General features: G+C 36.9%; 1 protein-coding gene across 2 annotated transcripts in view; it reads right to left on the bottom strand.

Annotated features, from left to right (window-relative positions):
- Positions 1-22876, bottom strand: part of LOC149556680 (uncharacterized) — a 41574-nt gene extending 18698 nt beyond the window's left edge. The window contains exons 1-2 of one of the 2 annotated variants that reach the window (XM_089831112.1): positions 22227-22876; positions 21090-22087 (exon numbers count right to left, since the gene is read on the bottom strand). In XM_089831112.1, coding sequence (XP_089687238.1) covers positions 22028-22087; positions 22227-22853 — 687 coding nt within the window. In that variant the 5' untranslated portion in view covers positions 22854-22876 and the 3' untranslated portion in view covers positions 21090-22027. Of the gene's footprint in view, positions 1-21089; positions 22088-22226 lie in introns of those variants that run through there. The other variant, XM_089831111.1, reaches the window with a different exon arrangement.
- Between the last annotated feature and the right edge of the window lie 1309 nt (positions 22877-24185).

Here is a 24185-nt window from a genome sequence, read left to right as displayed (position 1 = left end):
GCCCCAAGTCAGCCTAGCATAATAAGCATTAAATACACCCTCAAGCCACAAGTTGGCTTGGCTACAACCACCAAAGACATGAAATAAGTAAATCCTTAGGATAGGCCCCAAGTTTGCAATGCATAAATAACTCACAAGACCACATAAGAATACATGTACTTAGACATAGGTCCACGTGCCATCCAACTATCCAAATCCAAGAGCACACACGCCAACTCCCTCAAATTGAAGCTTGCAAAAACAATCTCCAAAGTCTGTCGGTAAATTAAGAACATGCAACCAGCAATCACCAAAATGGCTCTAACTCCAAGATGATTACTCCATTCATCATGCGCACTAAGGACAAAGTCCCCAAATATGTCTTGAACATATTCCCAACTGCGCGAACCATAACTCCACAAATCTGAGCTAGAAGCCCTTGCATACAGGATTGCTGACTTCCCTAGGATGCTCCTACATCAGTTTCACAGTGGATCAAATCGATTATGGTCTGTCCAATCAACAACTACCAGATCGGGTTTAGAAGAGTTGCATGTGCTCCAACCTTCGAGTGGAATCCAAGTTGTCCACATGTAATGGTTGTTACATGGCTTCCTTGATCGCGATCATCAATGAGTGCTTGTGTCATTGTTGGGACAACCGAGTGGATTGTGGATGTTTGGGCAGCTCCGTAGAGGAATGGGCAAACTTGCAAGGATGCTCCTCTAAATGTCCAAATCTCTCCAAGGATGATGTTGCCAGTGCAGGGAAGACAAATAATATAAGTTGTCGAGTTGGATCGGGTGCTATACACGTGATTTATAAATTTCATTATAATTAGACCAAAATAATCTTTTAGCAATGAGGTTTGAATGGAGATTAAAAGTTGCCCAAATATTCCAGTCAAAACCAATACCATACACATGGGTAGTAGACATACACTAGGAATGATGGACCCACCACTATCGCAAGAGACATAAATATATAAAACATAGGCCAAATAAATCAACATCAAAGATAGGAAAACAGGACAAGTCAAACTCAAATAAGCCAACATACCACGTGGAGAAGATGGTACTGTTAACTAAAGATTTACATACAAATGAGAAAGGACATTTAATATATATTCCTTGTGCCAACAAATACACATTCCACCTTAAAAGAATTACATCAAACATAAGACAGGTCAACAATTGAGCTAACAAGCATCTATAATAATTAAATGTATATATTTGTAAGTTAAGTCACCATTTTATAATTGTAGATGGGATTTATTATAATTATAAATATAGGTAAACAACTTTATTTATATAAGGTAATATAATTTTGATAACATAGATTAAAGTGTATATATATAGAAGATGAAATATATATGCATATATGTTCATATCATATATTTAAATTATCTATCTATATTACATTGGAATGATCTTATATTTGTATGAATTATTTGCCTTGATCTTTTCCAATAATGTTTTTGCAGGAAAAGGAGGATTAATATCACAGATTGAGAGAGAGTTTGACACATTCACCTAAAGGAGCGGATAGAGGATATGTTTCCAACTATCTTTGAAGATCTTGATCATATTAGAATCAGAGGGAGTTTTGACTTCATGTAAACTTTTGGTGTCATACATGTGACTGTATGATGTTAGTGAGCCTACCCCCTGTGTACATCATGAGGAAGTGACGACTTCCAAATGATCATCACTTGTATTTGCAGAAATTATTGAAAGGTGAGGATCTTACAATAACTTAATTTTCTATTATGATGGATATCTTGCGATGTCTTTGCAGAGCATGATAAATTATACTTTGCATGGTGGATGTTTATATGGTACGCATTATGAGAATGTATGTGCACATACCTTACAACATTTTTTAGTACATGGTGAATGTTATGCAAATTGATGTTCAATAGGCCATTACATAGAGTACTTGGTGAATATCATGCGACTTGATGTTCTAGAGGCCATTACTCACAATACTTGGTGAATATCTTGCAACTTGACATTTTGGAGGCCATTACTCAAAGAGTATTTCTTGAATATCATATGTTGATATTCTGGAGGCCAATACTCATGATATCAAATGTTATATCAAAATAAAGGATATCATATGTTGATATTCTGTAGATCATTACCTTATTGAGTACATGGTGAATATCAAGTGTTGATATTCTAGAGACCATTATTCAAAGTATTTGGTGAATATCATATGTTGATATTTTGGAGGCCACTACTCATGATATCAAATGGTGGATATCTTCTGATCAAAAATACCCTTTAAAATTTGTCATCCCCAATATTATCATTAGTGTAATATATTTATCATGTGTTTATCCTCCCTAGCTAAGAGGGAGTATTAATGTCTTGTAGCTTTAGTAGGATAAACATATGAATAATTATATATCAGATATAAGGTTACTATTATATGAGATAGATATATATATATATATATATATATATATAAATTTATTATTATAGTAATTATGTAATTAATGAATAGACATGTGCCCTGAAGGGACATGACTCTTCATAGCCTTATTCCCAATATAAATACAAGGTAGATTGTTTCATTTGAAACACACATGCCAAAGAGGTAATGCAACTACATTTGCAGCGATCCCAAGAATTAACAGATGAGTGCATTGATATACATGCATGTGGTAACAGAGACTAAGCCACAACTGGCAGACATGCACAGAGATTAGTTGATCATGGATCATCTAAGGTGTGTCACTAGATGTGACAAGACACAAGGTCAGTCAGAGTTGATGTGACAAGGATACAGGCTGAAGTAGTGGGACACAAAGACAAAGGCTACACCTAGGCTCACAAATGGACTAGTAGGGATACCGATCTAGACCTTACTAGTAGGTGTCTTGGGATTTCTGTGAGCAACTCGAGTATGAATTTCAAATTTGAAATTGAGTGGGATTTCATTTTGGGTAACTACACCTAGACACTGCAAAGTGTATAAAGGCACTCAAACTTCATTAGTGAAGAAGTTATTGTTGTTGCTACCAAGAGAGTAGGTATTGTTGTTCGTATGAAGAGGTGCAAACTAGTGAAGAACATAGTTGCAAAGTATAGTGTAACAATAGACAAATCATTCAGAACAACAAAGCAAAAGTGAGATTGAAGTGCTCACGAGGAAAGCAGAGAAAAGTAGAAGATTAGTGCATCTTCGAGAATATGCAACAGAGATCTACAAGGGAAGAGAGTGTTATTCATAGATCATTTACTTAGATTGCTTTCTTACCATTACATCTATTTGTAAGCTCTTAACAAAGCAAGCAAGCTTTTGTAAATCCTCTAACAAGGTGTCTCTCAAAAAGAGATTTCTAAATCCTCTAACCAAGTAGCTTTCACAAGCTTTAGTAATCCTAACAAGTTATAAACATTCCTAACAAAATATATTCTTAGAAGGAACAGTTGTGGCCTTTAACCAGGCAACCCTTTACATGCATTATAAGGGCTAGTGGGTATATTACTCCCACTGTGGTTTTCATCCTCTTATTGAGGATTTTCACATACAAAATCATTGTCACTTGATGTATGCATTTGTGTGTGAGTTTGTATGCTTTTACTTAACTATTTTTATTGTTGCATTACTAAGAGAACTAGTGTTAAGAATATACTCTATGATAGCTCAGTTTACCGTTAGAAAAGCTTGTACTGATTCACCCCTCTTTTCAGTACCGGTTGAGACCAACACATAGCAGTATCCTTGAAATCAGAACATGTCATGTTATGAAACTAAAAATAAAGACATAGTTCAGCCATCAATAAGATCCTTGGATCCCAAGTCAACCTGAGAGACACTATTGCATCTTCCTACTACATTACTCTGAACATAATTGCACCAATCCTCAAACAACGAAAAAATTTGTCATAATCCACAAAATACAAAGCACTCGTCGTATTAGCTCATAAATCCCAAATCAGCTTATCAACTTGATCTTGGGAGTAGAAATACATGTCAATCAATCCACCATCCTCCTGAATCAGCCAATTGACCAAGTGGATCACTCCACCAATGCCAAAAACATCTCCAATATACACAAAGTTCAGCTTATAAAACCACCATCTGTTGTTTCTATAAGATATGTTGGCATCAAGAATAGTATTGAGGGTACCATTATTCCAATGTATAGGAAAGAATTCTATCTCATGTGCACTATCTAACACATTCATATCTCTGCAACCATGAATAACTGAAATAGGGATAAAGATAAAGTCACCAATCAATAAATAGATTGTTGTCATATCATTAAATCTTAGTGTTAAATAGCTAGTTGGACTATAGAAGCCCTCAATATGCATTGAGGACAACTTTGAAATTTCTGTATCAAAACAAGTGTTATCAGTCAAATCTTCACCTCCATAAACAAAATCATCACGATCACATGAAATTTCAGAACTAGCATCACTCGGTTCATATGTATCCTCATGACAGTATGAAGCTATATAACTGCTAATATAAAAATCAGAATTATTGTGGTTCACTTCTTGTTGGTCCTTTAGGCCTTGTTTAGCATAGATTGTCTCATTTGGATAGGGAAAAGTCGAAATACCGTGTTCACCATTATTCTCAGCAAGGGTATGGATCCCTTCTACAATTTGTATGATCTCCTTGATTGTGGAATCATGTCTATCTTCCTTATTAGTGGCTTCCATAGAAATTTGATTTTCAACCCGGTATAATGAGTAGTGTTATACTTAATGGAAAAAAAGTTCATCTATTCTCTTCTTTATCATATGTATATTTGATAGCCATATCTCCATCTTTGAGCAACTTCAAGTAATTTGATACATATTTGTCAATGCCTTTTAAAGTGTGTAGATATGCACTATTAAACCCACTCACTATGTCATTTTCCTTTTCTTCAATTTGAACTTCCACAAAGTTTCTTCAAGGCTTTTATGGGTATTATGAAAATGCACCAAGGCTGCAACAACCATTTCATCCAAGACTTTAAACTTATCCTCCAAATTATATGCCCCGAGTTCCTTGATGGCCAAATCTCCATCTTTGAGCAACTTCAAGTAATTTGATACATCTTTGTCAATGCCTTTTTAAGTGTGTGTAGATATGTACTATTAAACCCACATGTCACTTTTCTTTTCTTCAATCTGAACTTCCACAAAGTTTCTTCAAGGCTTTTATGGGTATTATGAAAATGCACCAAGGCTGCAACAACCGTTTCATCCAAGACTTTAAACTCATCCTCCAAATTATCTGCCCTGAATTCCTCATCTAGACATAAAATTTCTAGTTGATCATTCAAATCAGCCCCTTTAGTGTCCTCATGGTCTAGCTCATGCTTACAATTTTGAACAACCCCTTGGTTGGAAGAAATTTCATCATCCATTGCACTATTTTAATATTTATTAGGAGTAGTTTCCTCCTCTAAATGTATGGCGTCATATGCTAATATGTCATGATATTCAAATAGTTCATTCTCATGAAAGGATTCATTTTCTACCTTTAAAATATAATATGTCATGATATTCAAATAGTTCATTCTCATGAAAGGATTCATTTTCTACCTTTAAAATATAATATGTCATGATATTCAAAGAGTTCATTCTCATGAAAGGATTCATTTTCTACCTTTAAAATATCTTGTAAATTAACATCCTCATAAAAAGGTTTGTCAATAACCACTTCCAAGTCACCAAATAAGAAGCTAGTATATTCCTCACCATTACCCATAGTTGATTCCATCTCTTTGCAAGCTTAGGTATCATTATGTTGGAGTTGAATTGTAGGACTCTTTAACTTCCTCAACACTGATCTGAATTTCTTGGGCTGACTCTTCTTCCTTGTTGTCCACACAAACGTCAAGTGACCAAGCATGCTAGCAAATGAAACAAAGCTGCTCTTTCCTCATTTGTTCCTTGCTCATTTTCAGAGATTCTGAAACCTGTATGCCCATTGATATCAGCTCATTGTTCCTCATGTGATCCTTGAACCTACTCAATCAATTCCTTCATGAGCTCATATGATGTGAGTGAGATTTCATATTGCCCTCTCCAAATTGTCAACAAACCTGATTGTAATTGTTTACATATATCATCATCCTCGTCTAATATTAAGGACATGATAGTTTTTATGCAAACTCTCACAATGTTTGGATGATGTTTTCTAAACTCACTTAAGAAACATTGAAACAGCTAAAGAATCATTCGTTTACAACTGAGATCCAACATGATGATAAAAAATGTGGGTTTTGCCATAAGCTCCAAGGTCATAACCTTCTAAACCAAGAGTGGGTCATTAAAATCATGTAATCCACATAAATTGTCCAAAATCAGTTGTAAGAACTTCTTCAATACGCTATCATTATAAGGTGTAATAGAAGTTGCTATTCGGATGATTTCACTAAGATAAGAAGCAACTAGTAGTCTCACATCTTTGCATGAGTGCTCCATTAACTTGTGTTGGACTTGCTGTCCTCCAACAAAATGGAGATAACAGTACAATGAATTTTAACTAAGTTTCGCTTATCTCTGAGATAATTCACTATTTAGTTGTATAAGATTGATGAACCAATCGTTCCCAATTTGCATAGTGCATCCTTTTTATTGAAGGCTTTCATCAAGTTCTTTTCGTTTTTCATTTTGTTAGCATATGCTTGATTTTTTAGGCCTTCATCATCCTTTTATGTGTTTTTGAGTGTTTGTTTAGTTGGGTTTAGTCTTTTTGTTTCCTTCAATCTCTTGCCTTCAATTTTCCCTTTGATTTGGCATATCTTAGGGCTTAATCGGAATTGTTAGTCAAAAGATATAACCATTTAAGTGCCCAAAAAGTGGACTCTCCAAGCTCAAGTGCATATTTAAAAACATTAATGTTATATTTTAATATTGAGTTGCACTTTTTTGAAAAATAGAACTTAAATTCACTTTATGTTATGTTTTAAAGTTACTTTATGACTTAAAATTTATCGCTTAAGTCATCATAGTGCACTTTATGTTATATTTTGATGTTGAATTGATTTTTAATATTTCACTTAAGTCACTTTATTACCTTAGTCTATTTTAATGTTGAGATTTACTTTAAATTTTTATTTTAAAACATTTAAGTGAATTGTTACTTTTTGAACATATTTGTACTTTATATGTAAAATATATAGTGTAAATATGATATTTGACCCCTTTAAGTGATATTTAATCAATAATCGATAATCAATTTGACATGTGCTAAATAGATTACTTAAGTGATGCAACTCAACAACATGTCTTTTCCTCTAACATGTTACATGTAAATACATCTAGAGAGTGAGATTTACCTCTTGCATGCAAACACAAATGCATCTAGAGAGTGAGATATACCTTGGATGCCCAAGTGCATGTTATTTCAAAAAGCATTTTTTAAAACATGCAATCACCCTCCAAGAGTGCAATTTGCATGTAAAGGCAAAAATAAAACATGCAATCACTCTTGGAGAGTGCATATTTGCTCTTTGGGTTGAAATAGTTAACTTGTGCAAACCAAAAGCACATTTTTAAAACACGTAATGGCACTTGGAGAGTGTAATTTGCCTTCCAAGAGTGTGATTTGCACTAAAAACCACAAATACATGCATAATTAAAACATACATTTGCATCTAGAGGGTGCGATTTTGGCTTTGAGAACATGTAAATGATCTCAAAGCCCATGTTTTTCCTCTTGAACTCCAAATACGTGACATGCTATTGCATCTCAAGACCCTGATTTTGCACTAAATGCTTGTTTGTTGACTTTTTAAAACTTGCATTTGCATCTCAAGAGTGTGATTTGGCTTGGTGCAAATGCCTTTGGAGACCCCAATTTTGCTTGCACTGTGACTTACATGCATCCATGTTGCATATTTCAAACATGTATTTGCTTGTGGACCCCAATTTGGCCTTCAACTTCAAAAACACCCATTTGCATGTTTTTCCTTGCATATTTAAAACATGTAAATGCCCTTGGAGAGTCTGATTTTTCTCTTGCACTCTAAAATGTGCATGCAAATGCATCTAGAGAACCTGTTTTTGCTTATAAGGTAAAAACATGACATGTAATGACATGAGGAGAACCCAATTTCGGTTGAAAACAAGACATATGCATTTGCGTTGCATATTTTAAACATGCATTTGTCTTTGGAGAACCGGACTTGCCGCTCCAATGCCAAAAACGTCCATGTAGAAGGTCATCTAAACCATGTTTTACCAAGAAGCTTGCATGTAAAGAACATTTGCAACAAGTTTCTTTGCCATTTCATGCACATGTAATGCAACTTGGAGAACCTAATTTTACCTTGGAAAGACATTTTCAACACAAAAATCACTTGGAGAAATGCAAGCTGCACTTTGGAAGACATTTGCAAGATCATTTGCATCATCTTGCACATGCATTTGCACCTACAAACCATGATTTAAAGCTAAGATTTGAATCTTTCAAATTCATTTGGTCATTACATGCAAACACAATTGTAGAACCTGATTTTGGAGAGAACAAGTTCATTCCAACTTCTTCTTCTTCCAAATTTTGCTCTTTGCTCTCCAAGTAAGTGCAAGAATCTGGTTTTGTTTGCATTTATTGCTTGTTTTGCTAATTTGTTGCATTTTTTGGCTCTTTATCATCCATTTGTTCAAATGCAACCCTAGATTTTTTTATCTTCATTTTGTGTCAAAGCAAGAGGTTTTGATCTATTTATTTTTGGTTTGTTCATGAAGAAAATGATGGAATTTTTCACCAAAAGAGTGCAAGTCTCCCCCATGCTTTCATCTACCATATTCCATCCATCTTCCAAATGCATCCAAATTCCATATCCCTAAACGTGTAATCACATTCTCTAAACCCGATTACATATTTACACCAAATAAAATGATGGATTTTTATCACATGTAATCCACCATCCTAAACCCGATTTTGGCCATTTTTACCCAAAATACAAGCTGTCTCATTCATTTCCATCCATCAAAAGTGTTCAATAAGTATCTAATCCATACTTCGAACACATATCTTTCATAGACCTAGCATTACAACTCAAATCTCAAAGTTTTCATGGACCTAATCATGTTGGAAGATGCTTCAACTCATTGAAATTTTCATGTTATGGCGAACTCTTCAAGTCAAAAAGGCGTTCTTCAAATCAAAAGGAGTAATTCATTTGGTCTCCATTTTCCCAATGGCTACCTGAGAACCTAAGTTCATGTGGAATGCACCAAGCACTTCGTTTCAAAAAAAAAAAAATTCAATCAAAGATGTTGATGTGGAAATTGCTCTGAGAAGGTTTCTCCAAGTGTCAGAAGTTCCAGAGGGTGTAAATCTGACAAAGGAGAATTCACGACTAGATCACATCGAGTTTTCAAAATACAATTGGCAATTCATCAAAGAAAATGCAGTGAAGCGGCAAACAAGAACTCCCAATTCCTCAACCATTCACGATTGCACCATCAATTACAGGGCCTTCGCTAATAATATATAGGATCGATTCATTCAAAATCAACAGGTTCAACATTTTATTTAAGTGTTTTTCAATTTTGTAGTTGCAGAAGATGAATTGCATGTAATTCGATTACATGTCCTCATGACATGTAATCTAATATATCTTCTCACCTAGTTTGACTAGGTAAATGTGGTTAAGGTCCTCCCACCTTTTTCTCCTTCTTTCTCTCACTTCTTTTTCCTATAGGAGTGCCCCTCTCATTCTAAAAATCATCATTTATTGTATGCAAGAATGCTCTAAAGAATTGTGAAAGCATAACTTTGATTGTGTAGTATTGTTTTGAAGAAAAATGAATACAAAGAAGCAGTTGGAGCTGAAACATTGATTGAGAGCAATTGTGATAGTGCACATTAGAAGCTTTGACTATAATTTGCGTATGTTATTTTTGATTCATGTTGTTACTGTATGTTTAAATAATTGAGCATAACGAGCTAAGAAGCAATCAGAGCTGAAGCTTTGACTGAGAGCAATTGTAGTGATACATAGTCTAGAAGCTTGACTGTAGCTTGTAGTACTATCTCAATTCATAAAAATAGTTAGAATTCCCTGCTTCTGGAAGTCTTTACTTCCTAATGGTAGAGGTTATTCTTATAGAATAGATTAAAACGGGACTTAGAGTGTAATATCCTCCCCTGATTTGAACTTTGACTTGCAGAAATTTAACTTAAGGAATATTGTCAAACACTTTGTATGCAAACTCATAAAGCTGATTTCCTCAATAAATTGCTTTCCAATGAGTAGATTTACGAACAACTATGAAGTGACATTAAAATGCATAATACACATCATAACATTTTCACAAACACTTGGCACACATTCAATAGTATATGAAAAATCTGGAAACTCTTTCAATCTGCTAATAAAGGGTGATTTTTAAATGTAGATGTGCACTTACAGCTGCCTTAAAGGCTGCAACAACTATTCAAACTTGTATTCAACAATTATTATGCAAAATATCAAAATTTGACAGAAGAAACCTGAAATTAGTTGCCGTAGTATTTTGCAGATGTAGTCGGTCAGCCCTCCAAACTTCTAATCAGCCGGAAAAACAAGTAAACTTGATACCAACACTGTTCACGCCGTACTGTAGCAAAATACTGTTCATGCCAACTGTAGCAAAATACTGTTCATGCGGCACTATAGCAATAACTAACTTCAGATCTGCACCTCAAACCCTTGTAAATTTCTTTATGCAAACGCCCCAAATGAAACCCAGTGTGTTTCCTGAAGTGAAAACACCCTTGATCCTCCTGACTGTGTCTTCCAACAGCGAAGAGAATGCTAGTAAAGAGGGATTCCGTCCTCCAAACCCGATAATCAGATATCCAGCAACATAACATTAATCTTCATCCAAGCATACAAAAAAAAAAAAAGCTCTTCCATTTCTTTTATAGTGTTCTCACAAGAGCTCAATCCTTCGTTTTCTCAATGTGGGATAAAACATAACTCCCTTTATGTATCTTATGTCTCCAATGTGTTATAAAAATAAAGGGAACTCTTTTAATTTAAATATTTCCCACAAACTATAGTCTATGCATTAATAAAGTTAAATATTTAAATTTAACTTTATAAAATGGCTTTATCAATGCATAACAAATCTTATCAATGATAAATAAGTCTTCCTGTCGATTTTAAACAATTACCATCGACATACCACTGTGACTGAATGTCCGGCCATGTCCAAGATGACTTACTATAAATAGTAAGTATGCCCAAAGTTGCCTCAGAACCCCTCAGAAAGACCTGCAACTGAAACTGTCTAGGCCAAATGGCCTCTAAGCCCCTTTAATGTCCTAGTTAGCCTACGGGACTGTGGGGAAATAGGCTAACGACAACATCATGCTATGAATGCTAGAAAGGGGACATTACAGTCCGCCCTTCCCAAAATTGCTTGTCCTCAAGTAATTTCAGCTCTGGATGCTGCAATATCTGCTCATTTTCCCAAGTAGCATCTTCGACAGGTAGGTTCCTCCACTTCACTAAATACTCCTTGATAGTCCTCCTGCGAAGCACCCTCTCCCTAGAGTCAAATATGGCCTCAAGAACCAAGATAAGCTTCCCCTCATCATCAAGAGGTGGCAATACTACTGAAGGCACCACATTGTGACCCAATGCCTTCTTAAGGCGTGACACATGGAACACATTATGCACTTTACTGTCTGCAGGCAACTCCAACTCATAAGCTACTTCGCCCACTCTCCTGATTACTTTGAACGGTCCATAGTAGCGTGGTTTCAATTTCTCTGCTCCACTCTTCTTGAGAGAGAATTGTCTATACGGCTGTAACATGAGGTACACCATATCTCCCACCTCAAAAGACCTCTCAACCCTGTGCTGATCAGCATATTGCCTCTGCTGATTTTGTGCCTTTTGCAAATTTTCCTTCAAGGATCGCATAATGTCCTGACACTCCTGCAAAGTATCCTTGGCCTTAGGCACCTTGCTGTCCCCAAATAACAAATCCAAAAAATTAGGAGCATCATACCCGTACAGTGCCATAAAAGGAGACATTTGAATAGACATATGGAAAGAGGTATTATAGCAGTACTCCCCTAGATGTAGCCACTTCACCCAAGCCTTCTGCTCTCTTGCAATGTAGTTTCGAAGGTAGCCCTCAACCCATTTGTTCACTATCTCTGTCTGCCCATCAGTTTGGGGGTGGTAGCTAGTACTTGGAGTGAGCTCTGTTCCACATAACCTGAACAACTCCTGCCAAAAGTGGCTCATAAATCTGCTATCTCTGTCACTGACTATGCTCCGTGGTATCCCATGTAGTCTGAATACCTCTCGAAAAAATAGTTCTGCTGTTTGTGCTACTGAATATGTAGACGAAATTGCAAAGAAATGTGCAAATTTCATCAATCTGTCTATCACAACAAAGATACAATCCCGACCCTGTGCCTTGGGGAGGGCTGTGATAAAATCCATGGAAATGCTATCCCACTTCTTCTCTGGTATGGGTAGGGGCTGTAGTAAACCACCCAGAAAAGAATGTTCCTGTTTGTTCTGCTGACACACAGGGCATTCCCTAACAAACTGAAGCACCTCTGATTTGAGTCCTTTCCAAGTGAAGCGCTCTCTCACTTGCCGATATGTCTTAAAGAATCCGGGATGTCCTGCCATTGGTGAATCATGAAATGCCCTCAAAATCTTCTGCTTCATAGCAGACCCGGGTACTAAATAAATCCTTTCCTTGTAAATGATCAAATCATTTACGACAGTGTATCGACTATCTTGAATAGCTCCCTCAATAATGCTAGATGCCCAACTATCCTTAGCATATTCTGCCAAGATCATCTCTCTCCAATCATCCATGACTATCCCAACAGCAAGCAAATGAGGCCTTCTAGATAAAGCATCTGCAACAATATTTTTCTTCCCTTTGACATAGGCTATGTCAATGTCGAAATCATAGGCCTGTAATTTACTCACCCATTTCTGTTGCCTGTCATTAAGGTCCTTCTGTCCAAGGAAATGTTTCAAGCTATTATGATCTGTTTTTACTGTGAATCGACTTCCCACTAAGTACTGCCTGAACTTAGCTAGCGCGTGCATGATTGCTAGCATCTCTTTGTCGTAGATGTTGTAGGTTCTCTCCACACCTCATAATTTTCTACTCTCATATGCGATGGGATGTTTGTCTTGCATGAGAATAGCTCCTATGCTCTCTCCCGAGGCATCACACTACAACTCAAAAGGCCTGGTGAAATCTGGAATGGCTAAAACAGGACATGTACTCATCAGCTCCTTAAACCTGTCAAAACAATCCTGAGCCCTCTCTAACCACTTGAAACTATCTTTCCGTGTCAAATCTGTAAGTGGTGCTGCTATCTGTGAAAATCCCTTCACAAATCTGCGGTAGAACCCACAAAGCCCAAGAAATCCCTTGAGTTGTGAAGTGTTCCTCGGTGGTGGCCAATCCAGAATGGCCCTGATCTTGTCTAGGTCAACCCGAACACTTCCTGCACTAATAATATGCCCTAGATAGAGCAACTCTGTCATCCCAAACTCACATTTACTCATCTTGGCATATAATGACTCCCTCTCTAGAATACTGAGCACTGTATCAATATGCTTCAAATGTTCCTCCCAAGTACGGCTGTATATCAGTATATCATCAAAAAATATCAACACAAACTTCCTCAACTGATTTCTGAACACTCTATTCATACAGGACTGGAAAGTGGCAAGGGCATTTGTCAACCCAAAGGGCATGACTAAGAACTCAAAATGTCGATAGTGGCATCTAAAAGCTGTCTTCTCCACATCCACCTCTCTAACCCGTATCTGATGGTAGCCGGATCTCAAATCAATCTTGGAGAAGTAGCATGCACCATGCAATTCATCAATAAGCTCATCGATGCGCGGGATAGGGTATCGGTTCTTGATTGTCTTCTTGTTTAGCTCCCTATAATCAATGCACATCCTCATTGTACCATCCTTCTTCTTCACCAATACTACTGACGAAGCGAAAGGACTTTTGCTTGGCCGTATGTGCCCCATGTCAATCAACTCCTTAATTGCCTTTTCTATTTCATCCTTATATCTCTTCGGATGGCGGTAAGGTGTGATGATAACTGGCTTAGCCCCTTCCTCTAATTCAATAACATGATCGATTCCCCTATCCGGGGGTCTCCCTAGAGGTATCTCACCAAACACCTTAGTATGTTTGGTTATTATTTTTTGTACATCAGGTGGATACTCTAGTTTATGCTGCTCTGTCATCTCAGGCATTACTCTAAACTCTACTGCCCACTGCACCTGATCATGTCTAAAGAAACTCTACATCCGCTTGAGTGACAGCACTCGAAGTCTCCCATCTGAAAAACCTTTGAGCACTATCTTCTTACCATTTGCCTCAAACCTCATTTCCATTTTCTCAAGGTTAAATGTAAACTCTACCAGAGACTTCATCCAGTTCATCCCAAGCACCATATCCTAATCACTAATGTTGACCACAAAGAAATCTCCTGTCATGTCATAATCTCCCAAACGAAGCTGCAAGTTGGAGATTTTCTTGGTACATTCAATTTTGAAGCCATCGGCAACCATCACCTTAAATCCCCTATGCTCCTCTGTATGTAGCCCTCTGCGTGTCACAAACTTCTCATCAATGAAGTTATGTGTCGCCCCTATATCAATGAGTGCCACAACTCTCTGTCCATCCAAGGTTCCCCTAACTCTGAAAGTGACGGCCTCCTGTATACTTGACAACTGAGCTATCGTGCTATCACCGCGTGCTTCCTCCTGTGAAGAACTATCATCATCTCCATCTGATTCGGACGACTGCTCTGAATCTCCATCTACTGACTCTTCGGCTGAAAAGTACTCCATCTGCTTAGCTTTTGCTTTCAATGGACACTTATGTGACAAATCCCAAGGCTCCTTGCAATGAAAACAAAGCTTCTTCTTCCTGAGATCATTAAGTGTCTCATTGTCCAACCTCTTACTTTCCTCCTTAGTTGGCTGAACCTCTTTATGAAAAGATTTCCTGTCCTTATCTTTCCTTGAAGGGAAACTCTTTACCTGGAATTTATTTTTTGAAGATGAAGAGGAATCCATGTCACGAGCTTTCTTAATGGCTTCCTGCAAAGTGGGAGGGTTGAGAGCTTTAATCCACCCTCTCAACGGATCAGCTAACCCATCCATAAATAGAACTAGTATCCCCATTCAGATACATCTGTTACTAACACTGCAAGTTTCTGAAACTCTGAAATGTATGTTTCCAATGATCCCCACTGTTTAAGCTAAGCTAACTCCTTGAAATGGAGTTCTGGATCCTTCCTATCAAAACGTTCAATCAGCCTCTCTGTAAACTCCACATATGAGGTAATGTGTGCATGTCCCATAGTGACCATACCATGATGCCACCACTCGTGTGCTAACCCATCCAGATGAATTGCTGCATACTTAATAGCTTCTTCCTCGGGCATAGGGTTCAATTGAAAGTATGTGTCAAGCTTTTGAACCCAAGCTCTTGCTGTAGACTTTCCTGAGCCATCATAATATGGTAACTCAAGTTTTCCTACTTTCTTCCATAGCTCATAGCTCTGGTTCCTGTCATGTCCACGTGGCATATGTTTCATCCGCACATCCATATACTCCCTAAAGGTAATTGCAACAGTAAAATCTGGCCCTCCGGCTTCCCAATCTCTCCTCAACTGGTCCTGTATATCAGTAACCTGGGGCTCTAGTACGAGCTGCTCTGGAGCTCTAGGAGGAAATGTAGGAATCATGGACCTTGAACTCACTGTCCTAGCTCACTGGGGTGCATGACCGAAATTGTTCCCAAATTGTTCATCTCCATTATGTGTCCCATCCTGATCATTTCCATTCTGATTGTTACCATTCTGATTATTTCCTCCACCCATGTTAGCATTCAACCCCATTTGACGAGCCATCATCTGCATCATAAGATCCAATCTCTGATTCTGTTCCTGTGCCCTTTGTTCTGCTACTCGCTGACCCTGTACCAAGGTCTCTAATAACTATAAGAATCTTTCCTCTCCAAGCTCTGGACCGGCATTCCCGCCTCCACCTTATCTTGTATTCCTGTCATCTCGGTCACCCATATTGCTGGCTTGATCAAAGAATACCTCTGTTGTGTCTGTATGACTGGATTCTATACCCCCCTGTACAGATGAACTAGACTGTTTGCTTTGCAGGTCTGAACTCCTACTTTGTCTTGCTCTGGTATTGCGAAAATTATAAGGCCCCTGTCGCATGCTCAAACATAAATGCTCTGCTTTGCAGGTCTGAACTCCTACTTTGTCTTGCTCTGGTATTGCGGAAATTATAAAGCCCCTGTCACATGCTCAAACATAAATGCGGAAATTTTAGTGTTTTGACATTTCATCAAACACTTTCCCCTCTATCCGCCAGTTCCAAATTTCCTATAAGACCTCCACAGGCTGGCAGGACTTATAGCTCTGATACCACTGTAATATTCTCCCCTGATTTGAACTTTGACTTGCAGAAATTTAACTTAAGGAATATTGTCAAACACTTTGTATGCAAACTCATAAAGCTGATTTCCTCAATAAATTGCTTTCCAATGAGTAGATTTATGAATAACTATGAAGTGACATTAAAATGCATAATACACATCATAACATTTTCACAAACACTTGGCACACATTCAAGAGTATATGAAAAATCTGGAAACTCTTTCAATCTGCTAATAAAGGGTGATTTTTAAATGTAGATGTGCACTTACAGCTGCCTTAAAGGCTGCAACAACTATTCAGACTTGTATCAACAATTATTATGCAAAATATCAAAATTTGACAGAAGAAACCTGGAATTAGTTGCCGTAGTATTTTGCAGATGTAGTCGGCCAGCCCTCCAAACTCCTAATCAGCCGGAAAAACAAGTAAACTTGATACCAACACTGTTCACGCCGTACTGTAGCAAAATACTGTTCATGCCGACTGTAGCAAAATACTGTTCATGCGGCACTATAGCAATAACTAACTTCAGATCTGCACCTCAAACCCTTGTAAATTTCTTTATGCAAACGCCCCAAATGAAACCCAGTGTGTTTCCTGAAGTGAAAACACCCTTGATCCTCCTGACTGTGTCTTCCAACAGCGAAGAGAATGCTAGCAAAGAGGGATTCCGTCCTCCAAGCCCGATAATCAGATATCCAGCAACATAGCATTAATCTTCATCCAAGCGTACAAAAAAAAAAAGCTCTTTCATTTCTTTTATAGTGTTCTCACAAGAGCTCAATCCTTCGTTTTCTCAATGTGGGATAAAACATAACTCCCTTTATGTACCTTATGTCTCCAATGTGTTATAAAAATAAAGGGAACTCTTTTAATTTAAATATTTCCCACAAACTATAGTCTATGAATTAATAAAGTTAAATATTTAAATTTAACTTTATAAAATGGCTTTATCAATGCATAACAAATCTTATCAATGATAAATAAGTCTTCCTGTCGATTTTAAACAATTACCATCGACATACCACTGTGACTGAATGTCCGGCCATGTCCAAGATGACTTACTATAAATAGTAAGTATGCCCAAAGTTGCCTCAGAACCCCTCAGAAAGACCTGCAACTGAAACTGTCTAGGCCAAATGGCCTCTAAGCCCCTTTAATGTCCTAGTTAGCCTACGAGACTGTGGGGAAATAGGCTAACGACAACATCATGCTATGAATGCTAGAAAGGGGACATTACATAGAGCCAAATTGATTTGCTTTCAATCAGCCTTTGAGTTGGTGTTGATTTATCAGTATCATCGTTTCCATTTATTAGATAGAAGTGCAGTTAGAGATTTCATCTTTTCCATTACTCACTCCAAACTTCAAAGAGAATTTCAGGATCACTACTCTCCCAACAGCTTGAAAAGGGGTATGTCTCCAAAAATGCCTTCCAAATTTGGGAGTCATCACCAAGTTTTTAAAAATATTTGGGACAAGGAGGGAGTATTTTGTTCCCATCCCTGTATTCCCAAGACTTTCCCAATCAAGGGATTAGTTTATTAGGAATATTGGGTTATACTTCCTTCTATTATTGTTCAAACTCTAAAGTGCTCTTAAGTATATGGGTTCAAGCTTTTAGTAGCTTTCCATGTACTTGATAAGTACTAAATGGATGCATAACTAGCAAATGTTTTGGATTTTACTTAGGTTTTACAAACTTCAAACATCTCCTTTTTAAAAGCTATATGATTTGAAAGGGCCCGCAAGGCCAATTGTGTTAATGTAGAAAATTCTTAGTGGACTATATTTTGCACATGAGCTATTGCTGTGAGGCTTCTTGTTGGATGGTGTGCATTTTGACAGTGTCAACATTATTTTGGACCATTAATGTGATGGAGAATAAGATCAATGATAATAAGAGGAAAAACATCTTAAAAGACAATCTGATAATGTCATTTTAATATTTGTAAAGCCCATTCTAGAGCTATTCTTACAATTGTGAACCATGATGTTAAGATCTCTATTAACAATTTAACTGTCTTACAGGATGTAAGCAATTAGTTGGATACTCCTGATGTGAATGTACGTTGATCTCAACAATCTAACCCCTCAATGGTATTGTGTGGTCCACACTAAAAAACTGCCTGGATTTAGTCCCTTTTTGGGCTGTACCGAGAAGATGAGTTCATGACCAAAACATGGTTGTTTGACCATTTAAACCTCTTTGCCTAGCCTTTTGTTAAGTAGCGCAATGAATATGACATAACTGAGTCTATAAATGAACTGTAACAAAATTTAAAACAAGTTGTTTAAAGCCTCATTTGAATATTGTGAGAAATGACGTTGGGGTTTAGAAAAGTAAAACCATAAAGAAATCAATTAAGGCTGTGATAGCATTTGGAATGTGTTAACAACACTTTTATAACCCTACATTGAGTAAGATAACCTTATTTTGATGGCATTTAATATTGGACTGTGTTTTCAATTGGATTTGGAACAACAATGTTTCTGTTCAGTAAAATAGTCTATCTCCTTAATATGGTGTTACATTTTATTGGGTTAAGCCAATTGTTCAAAGATTTATTTGGAAGTTGAGTTATGATATTGTGTTTTAGAAGACCACGAAGAAATCCCTTGAGGCTGTGATAGCATTTGCCCTGTGTTATCACAAGTTTAATAGCCTTACATTGGTTAAGATAGGTTTTCTTTATTTGCATTAATTATCGGACTGTTTTTTCAAATGTATTTCAATTTTAGAACTATAATGTTCCTATTAACTGCGTTAAGCTAGTCCTCTTATTATTGTGTTACTTTATATTGGGTTGAGATATAACATCAACAACATGTTGTGCTGCATTTATAATGAACTGTGACAGGATGCTAAAAGTCATACATGGGTGTCATGTGTTGTGCTATGAGAACAATATGCATTACCTGTGGTTTTGTACTTCAAATTTTTCCATTCTACTATTAAGGGATTGGCATCTAGTTGCTGTTGTGACTACTCATCCCATTGTCAAGACAGTTCCACCCTGTTAAGTTGGATTTTCCTCCCAACCTCCATGTACTAGTTCTCAACTGTTACCTATACTGATGTGATAAGATAAGTCAATAAATACTAAGCAATTATGGGATTGTTATAATTGTTACCCTTGAGCTCCAAGTTTCATACATACAGTCATATTTGACTCTTTGTCAATCATCTCCCAAATGAAGGAGATCCAGAGTGCCTAGTGAATTGCAATTTCCTTCATTAACAACCAAGTGCGCAGTTTTCTTACCCACCTTATCGTATTTTCAGTATTCCCTATTTCAATACACCAAGTTGATGCTTTTGTTACTAAAATCCTCGAACAGTCATAGTTTCTTGTTTGTCCTTGTTTTATGTGCTATTCAGGACTGGAGCTAGAGCAGGAGAATTGAGTTTGCACACTTATCATAATGAACAGCATAACAATCATCTCTCTATCATCAGAAAACCACAGATGCGGACTCTAAACCATCCCCTGTGCACTCTTTAGTTACCTTGCAGCCTCATTTCTTATGGAAAATAACTAGTCATGCCTCAAGGGAAAATGTGATGACTACAGCTAATTTATAGGTCACCCACTAGGATTCCACTTTCAGTGGAGATACCACCACCACGATCCCTGAATCTTGCTTTCCAATTGTTGACTGGGATTATAAGGACACCCACATTACACCAACTTTAAAAATCTGCAAGAATGTCTCTGGCGATCATCTTTGGGTCTTAGGGACTGGTTGAAGAGATGTTTCCTTAAATTTTAACAGTTTGACTCCTATTGTTCAGATCACTAGACTTTATCATCTCTTGTTTTTCATCTACTGTCATCTATAGTTACCAAAATCATTACAGCAGTCATCCACAAGGACTTCAGTTTGCCCTTGCATGTCTCTTCCCTACAATACTATATTGAATTTCCAAAAATATTCTTTCTGGTTCACTAGTAGACTTCGGACAACAAATTGGTTTCCATTTAGTTTAAATTGGCAGTTCCTTTCTCTCATCATACTATCACATAGCCCTGCAATTCTTAGAAAGAAATCACTCTTTATATGTCCCTAACTGAAGTTGACATAAGGAGCCATCCATATTAATTGTTTTGGCATCATTAATGGTTATAACCCATTATCATGTTTGGGATAAAAATTAAATAACACTTTTTAATTGTATATGCTGGTTATTGTTCATGTTGAATAGTGGATTCACTAACAACATGATCATCATTTGAATTTATCAACATTAAATAAACAATGTAGTGATTGAATTAGGGCTAATGTCATCTTACTCTATTGCATGCTTTAATTTATATCTTATTCCTGAACTCAAACTGATATAGATTGGTGTATATATTTTTGCAAGATTTGAACAACATGCATTCAAACCCCAAATATATCCTTATATTTATCCTTTATGATACAGATTAAATATAATTGCTCTATGGTGGTGCAATCCAGTGCAAAAGTCTTTAATCACTATACAACATTGGAAAACTCTGGATTGTCTACTTACTTTGTAAACACTTGTTATTGTTCATATTGAATATTACATTCTCTACCCCTATCTATCAAACTTGAAATTGGAAAAATGTAAATATTAAATCTTGTGATTGAAAATGGGTAATGTTATGTTGCTGTGTTGCATTTTTTACAGTACAAATATAGCATTGCAATTGAAATAAATTAATGGATATATTGTTGCAAGGTTCAACCCAAAACATTCAAACCCTTGATATGTTATATTTTATGTTTCCAGTTAGATCTTGGAACTCTTGAGTCTTCGCTATATGGGGGCGTACCCCAAAACAACAGTCCTTATTCACTATACAACATATAAAGACTTCAGTTTCTACTTGCTTGATCTAATCCTTAACTTGGAGCAATTTGAAAATTAGCCAAGCTTTTACATGTAAAGACTCTTAATAACCCTCATAATCTTTTAATAAGCTTTTGTGAGCAATGGTGTGTTCAATAGTCCTGCCTGCACTAAATAATGGATCTAAGATTCTAATCCTCTCATCGTGGAGTTTTAGGATTTCAGATAACTCTCACATATCTTAGCCTCCTCACTTGGTTGAACGTATTAACAAATGTCATAAATGTCTCCAATTGTAGGAGAATAGTAATTATCATAGAGAATCCCCTTGGACAATAAATGATACCTTAACTTCAAATTTCCCATCAACCACCATACAGCAACTAAAACTATACTTGATCATTACTAGAGTCATTCACTCTCTTCAATTGAACCAACAAATTTCTCAGAAGCGTCCTTAGAAAATATTAGTTGCATCAGAGGCACCCTCACTAATAAGAGGAGGAGATGCAATAGAGATAGTGCATTCACTCTTTCGGAATGTGTTACAATGCATCCACCACTGGAGTGAGCTCTAAGGACAAAGCAAGAAGTTTGAAATTTATCTTTAAGCTCCAGCAGGGCCATACTCTCGTTGCGTTTGTGATATACTGAGTCACATCCCAAACCATAAAGGGCTGGTAGGTCAAGTGGCAGAGCACTCAAGCATACCGAAGGTATTAGGATTTGCCGGGTCACAAAAAAATAACATATTTCCAAGACATCGTAAAATGTTTTTGGCGAGGGGGACCTTGTTCAATTTTCATCAATTCTATCAAATACAATGAAAACGAACTTTATGCTCAAATCTAAACTCTGCAACAAGGCAGATACAATATAATTGTCAGACAGAGCAAAATTACTACATTTACTTGGCAATATTTACAAAAGACAATCTTTTGCTAGCAAAGAAAACATATAAACTCAATGCAAGGAACAAAAAACTTATCCCTACCTTTAACGTGAAATTAACGAACCAAGCTCGAACACGGCCGTGGAATTCCGTAGTAGTATCAAGTGGCAGCCGTCCTCTATCGAGATCCCTCAACAAGTAAAACACATCATTCAGCACCTCAATTCCATCCAGATCCAGAGTGGCATCCACGTATGACGTGCCCCGGGCAGACAAACTTCCGCTCTGCGAATTAACCACCCCAATTGCCCTTCCCCTGTACCCAATCCCAACCCTCAGATAATCATAATCCAAGCCAAAGTAGTCCCTATTTTTCACCTTGATGGTCATGCCCATGCTTATGTTCATGTACAGGTGCGGTATAATTGAGCCAGATTTATCAGCAGTCTGGAAGGCGATATTCTGGAGATTTAAGCGGACAACTTCCATATGCGGCTGAGATGGCCAAAAGAAATAGATGCCCACGCAGATGATAATGGCAGCGAAGATGAAGAGCGCGCCATAGCCAAGGAAGCGGCGACGGCGTCCTACAGCAGGGTCGTACGGAGCCGGGGGCAGAACCACATAGTATGAAGAGTCTGCAGGGTATCCATAGGCGTAAGCTCCTTCAGCCGGGGCCGTGGCATTGCCGGCCCTTCCTCTCTGAGTATTTGGGCGGGTCATCTTCATTTCCCCTCTTTCTCCCTGGAAGTGAGATTTATACAGCTGATTAGGGAGTCTATTTGAACGTGCTAGTGCTGAAATTCCTACCTACCCTTCAGGTAGCCCGAAAAGCAGCTTCCTCCAAATTGCAGTTGCCCAGGAAAGAGGGGTTTAGCGCGAAAATGACAGGAGATCAGTTTGTTGCCAGGTGGCAGTTGGTGTCTGGTCCGCGTAAAATATTATGTGAAGTTTGGAAAAAATGTTGGACGCCAGTACAGTCATTCAAGTTTGGTAGAAAGGAATCCATGACAAACCCTTGAATATGTACGTAAAAGCGACATTTTTTGTTTGGAAGAGACCTTTAAACTCTTTTGGTAAAAAGAGCAATGACGGGAAACAACCCAAGTTTTCCCTTTTGTTTATGTCTTTTTGTAATGGAGAGTTTTCGGATTTAATTGTGTAGTATTTAGTCAAATTTATTAATTCTATTTTTATTTTTGCATGCAAACTTTTCTTATATGAGATTGAGTGTAAGATTTAGCATTCATTGCATTTAGGCAATGTATAGAATTAAAGTATTAGGTCTTTTAGGAGGTTACCTATCTCAATACCACTCTCACTCAAGCATGAGTTTTGTTCATGATTATGTTCATTTCGTTTGCTAACCCATCTGCAAAATCTTCAACAAGTGGTATATCTTATGAACAATTAATTGCAAAGCCCTTTGAGCTCATCAATTGATAAGTAGAGAGATTTTCCACAACAAGTCAAATTAAGGTATTCTTATCAAGACTCGACAATGTAGATTTTGAGTTCAACTTGTGGTTAAGCACACCCGAGTTCAAGAAATACTGGACTGGGTGACCTTTTGAAGAATTTTCTATCAAATTTTGATTAAATATTCTCCAAGGTAGAATTGTAACAATCCCTTATTGTGTTGGAGTCTTGCTTTCAGCAATATTTGATTTTCGAATAGCTCATTTTGAATCATTCAACATCACTAGCAAGGTCGGGGTCTATAAACCAAAAGTATATCTTAATTGTACATCTTAAATTATTTTTACATTGTGGAAATATTTTATTTTTAATTTAATAATTTAAGATAAATTAATTTCAATGATTGAAAGATTTAGGATATTTTGTTTGAAAATGAACTTAAATTTTAAATAAATGTATATTTTAGTATTAAAGATGAAGAATATTGTGATATAGGTGACTAAAATTCAAATTTTGATATATATATTAAACAAACATAATATGATGTTTGAATTCTCATTATAAGTTGGAATTATTTATCTATGCCTTGATCTTTTTATGCAATTTCAACACCTTTAGGCTTTTATAATTAATTATGACATT

This window comes from Cupressus sempervirens, chromosome 5 (genome assembly GCF_028749045.1).
Source record: "Cupressus sempervirens isolate cs-2001-9-10 chromosome 5, ASM2874904v1, whole genome shotgun sequence".
NCBI classification, from domain to species: Eukaryota; Viridiplantae; Streptophyta; class Pinopsida; order Cupressales; family Cupressaceae; genus Cupressus; species Cupressus sempervirens.
Note: the sequence above shows the minus strand (reverse complement) of the source record. Positions and strands in the feature narration are given on the sequence as shown.